The sequence below is a fragment of the Oncorhynchus keta genome, chromosome 10, assembly GCF_023373465.1.
Source record: "Oncorhynchus keta strain PuntledgeMale-10-30-2019 chromosome 10, Oket_V2, whole genome shotgun sequence".
Taxonomy (NCBI): Eukaryota; Metazoa; Chordata; class Actinopteri; order Salmoniformes; family Salmonidae; genus Oncorhynchus; species Oncorhynchus keta.
In genome coordinates, this window is record NC_068430.1 from 46,256,878 (window position 1) to 46,261,185 (window position 4,308).

Here is a 4,308-nt window from a genome sequence, read left to right on the forward strand (position 1 = left end):
ATGAATACATCACACCTTAATTGGGGAGGACCTGTATGTGCTAATTGCTGGAGTGGAATAAGTGGAATGGTATCAAATACATCAAACACATGGTTTCTGTGTGTTTTGATGCCATTCCATTCGCTCTGTTCTGGCCATTATTATGAGCCGCCCTCCCCTCAGCAGCCTCCTGTGGAAAACATACACACACGAGATAGAAGTTCACGTCAGACATCTATCAACAACATATTCTTCAAAAAAGGGAGGCTCATCCAAAACTAAACAGTGGAGCGATCAACCACACTGAAGAACATAAACAGTTCTCTGTAGCGATGTGGTAAAATATGGTTGTGGGATCGGTGGTTGGGTCAGCAGCTTGTCTCAGCAATGAGATTAGCCTAGGTATGCAGCGATTGTTTAAGATACAACGTGCGACAAAAACTCTGCTCTTCAGTCTGTTGAAAACCATTGTAAATAAAGCCATTATCCGTATTGTTATCTTTGACATGCCCATCTGAATCAGTGTCTCCACACACATACACACCTCTAAATGTATATTCTGCAGGCAGTAAAACGGATTGGCACCACTGTGTGGTAACCCTGGCATTCCGTGGGTTTTGGCGTGTGGCGGTATATGTTGAACACCACCTGTGTGTCATCAAACCTATACTCAAGGCTGCTGGATACACACACTGTTTTTCTCCATAGCCACTGACAAACATCCCCAGACCAGGGTGTGTTCTGTGGCTCACCTCCGTCTCACGCACGCACACACACACACACAACTGCCAGACGGCCACAGCCGCACCCGTAGGTTCCGCATATCCTTAAGGTAAGGTATCCGTGGCAACAACAGGGTATAATGTTTTTTTTTAGAGGGGTGGGGGGTTCTAATGACGGTGACGGTCCTAGCCCACCTTCCCCCACCCCACGACTCAACATAAAAATTGGCAACGTAGTCATGACACGTCAAATGTTGTGTTTACAAAGTAGATTTCACCCTGGAAAGATTACAATAACCTAGAGGTGCAGTTTTATCACAAGCAAAGCTATAGCCACTTTTAAAGCACATAGTAGTAGTCTCAGTCTAGCACTGCCTTAGTCCAGTGAATGCAGTACGGTATATATTAGACTTGCATATACTTGTCTCTGTTTAATGTGCCCTGTGCCTTGCTCTATCTGTGGTGAGATAATATGCTGTAAAGGTCTGAATAATGAGAGACAGTGTGTCCTTCTGATGATATACACACAAACAGCAGTAGGGTGTTACTGTGCGTAACAAAAACTACTACTCATCTCAAATGACTATATACGGTATATTATACCAAAGCACATCAGAAGTCACCAACTCCTTGCAATGGGTGAACAGGTCAGAATTGCCAAATGGCCCAGGTCTCACGGTTCAAAACAAACGAACAAACTGCAGAGTTTCATTCCAAATTGCTATGTATAAATGTTGTTAAATTAGATTGTATTGTTTAAAAAATTCTGAAAGAGATTGGTGTGTTTTTTCACTATCTAATAATGGCATGGGGTTGTTCAATGACAGACATGTATTTGTTTAAAATCACTTGATCATTTCAGACAGACAAATAATCATGTATTTTTTTGCCAAATGCTATATATCCGCCTCACTCTCAGAGAAATAGGTAGTACTGCTAGGTTTTACACAGTCAAATGTAACAAATAATGGAAATGTTTTATGAAAGAAATGTACAAATTATGCATTTGCGACATTAATATATAAAACATATTTTACAAAATTATGTACGGTAATATGAGATCTGTATGTAAAACATTTACATTTTAGTCATTTAGCAGACGCTCTTATCCAGAGCGACTTAGAGTAAGTGCATTCATCTTAATATAGCTAGGCGAGACAACCACATATCACAGTCAAATATACAGGATATGAACATTCTATTCCAGCTAAACAATGGACATATAGCGTTTTCCATACACATCTAAAATCTATTGATAAAAAAATCTGAGAACAGTAATATTTTACACACATAAGCAATTAGTTCTGGTGAAAAAACACAAATGTATTAAAAAAATGGTAGATGTAGTGTTTTGGAAATAAACGACAAGGGTCTTCATTAAACCCCTCATGGTGGAGCAAGAAAAAAAAGCATTCACATGCTTAACACTGGCAAAGAGTCCTCTCGTTTTCCACATTTCTGGTTCCCAAAATTCACTCATTGCTCAAATTCATAGGGGATTATGTATGACTGGTCCAGTCAAACTCATGCAATAATATCATTGGTAAGCTGTCCCAAATTAGTCACAGTTTGCTCAGCAAATCGTGTGTGTGTGTGTGTGTGTGTGTGTGTGTGTGTGTGTGTGTGTGTGTGTGTGTGTCAGTACAAACAGAGTTCACAGTGTATGCAGACGTGATGGACGTGCCATTAGAGTGACTTGGTTTATATGGCCTTTGACTTAATTGAAACTGGCCCACGTGTCAAGCTTAACAATTTTATACATAACAATTAAGCATTTTAGCGTGTACAATATTTTGCTGAATGTTGTTGTACATATTTTAATTCTGCTCTAAAAAAGATTAGTCAGGGTTAGTACTTTATGTTATAGCGGATAAACGACCAGGTATTGAAGATGATAATTAAACAGTATCCTAATAATAACCGATGAAAATAGTTAGCTTATTGATTCGATGAATCACATAGATTCGCCCTTGGCATAATTTGGTACATGCTGCTACAAAAGGCACAGAGACACATACAGGCTACACACATAAATAAACCGTACTTTACAGCGTGGGTGAGAGCGCTTGAGAGGAGTTTGCGCAACTATTGTAACACGTAGCTCACGTTCAGCTGGAGCCATGCTCCTGTTTGAGCAGAAGATTGAGCTCAAATAATTGTCATAACGCGTCACCGAGTGGGCGTGGATTTAAAAAAAAAACAGGTATTTATAAACGAGAAGCTGCCATTGATTAGTGCTCAAGCTACACAGGACGCCCTGGGCTAATAAATACAATAAGACAAGAGCACCCTACTTGAATAAAGTAAGTAAGCCCACCATTGCACGTGATTGTCCTCGCATTGACGTTGTGATCATTAAAAGTGCTTATTTGTGACAATTTACAACTGCATACGTAAAAGATAACCCCTGTGACGAAAACTCTCTTCTCTCCCCAGTCAAAATCAGACAACATAATCCATCCGAAATGGACACCATGTACGAAATCATCCCCTTCGCTAAGGAAATGCTGGCGCAGAAGCCCAGCCGGCGCATGTTGAAGGTGTACTTGGTGGGCTCCGTGATTGCCTTCTTGGGAACGGTTCTGGGCCTGGTGGAAACAATCTGCCAGCCCTTCTCCTCTGGGGAGCCGCTGGACGCCGAGCTGGCTCTGCTGATAGCCCGGGAGCAGAAGACACTGGAGGAGGAAAGGAGACCGGAGGAGGTAGCAAAAGTTTCAGCCACCGAGCAGATCACCATTCCCAAGAAGCTGCAACAGGCTACGGGGTTTCAGAGATGCGCTGGTGCTGTCAACCGACTGCACGCCGCGTAATGCGCGTTCAAGGGCCAGCGCCAAAAACACTGTTACATATTTAAAAGGAACTGTATTAGTCCTTCCCACGCCAAATACGGTGCGCGACATACGCACTCGAAATAGCTACACAAGACGAATGAATGGCAACCTCAAGCAGTCAACAGAAAAGTTGTCTGACTGGGTTTAACTGCGCTTCGCTGCTTTGGGTAGCCCACGTTGACGGGTCAGGTGGAATCCCACAAGCTTAAGTTTGAGTCCCGGGTGGAAGGAAGGCGAAAGATCCGCTGTCAGACTCACTGTCGGCTAATGAGAGCTCGCAGGGCTGCTGCTGTGCAGGCAATGGCATATCTCAAGCTGCCCGGTTCCATCCATGTTACAAAAATGTAACTTTTGGGATAAGACTTTTTAAAAGTGCTATTTTATCAGTGCTGTAAATATATAATGTTTTGCTACTCAATAAATTATTTGTATTCACAATGTCTGATTTGTATTTTTTCCGTAGAGGGATGTATTATATATATAAGCACCCAACTATGAACACTTCCACGATCAATTTTGTAATACAAAAAGAGTATGATACTAATATACCTTTCAATAGTGGCTCTTTTGCCTTCTTAGCCGCTAGAGGGCGCCTTCATGCTGGGTAAGCAGAGGTCCCCAAATGTAGTTTATAATTATGATCCCTATTGCCAGTCTTCCTTCCCGCTATTTCCACGCCTTTAGACCAATCATTGACCTAGACGTGATCATTGAACTTTGCTTGCTCTTTGAGTAAAATGGTAACTGCTGGTGTTGAGTGGTTAGACACGTTTACA

The 4,308-nt window shown here is 41.8% G+C and overlaps 1 protein-coding gene across 1 annotated transcript; it reads left to right on the plus strand.

Annotated features, from left to right (window-relative positions):
* Window positions 1-2,855: 2,855 nt before the first annotated feature.
* Window positions 2,856-3,972, plus strand: LOC118389535 (G0/G1 switch protein 2-like). The gene is made up of 2 exons (XM_035779434.2): window positions 2,856-3,004; window positions 3,138-3,972. Exon 2 carries the CDS (start codon window positions 3,167-3,169, stop codon window positions 3,509-3,511), a length of 345 nt encoding a protein of 114 aa, XP_035635327.1. The 5' UTR covers window positions 2,856-3,004; window positions 3,138-3,166; the 3' UTR covers window positions 3,512-3,972.
* The last annotated feature ends 336 nt before the right edge of the window (window positions 3,973-4,308 follow it).

What these genes read in the sequence shown, in the direction of transcription:
- LOC118389535 (XM_035779434.2), top strand. Translation starts at nt 3,167, where the DNA reads ATGGACACCATGTACGAAATCATCCCCTTCGCTAAGGAAATGCTGGCG.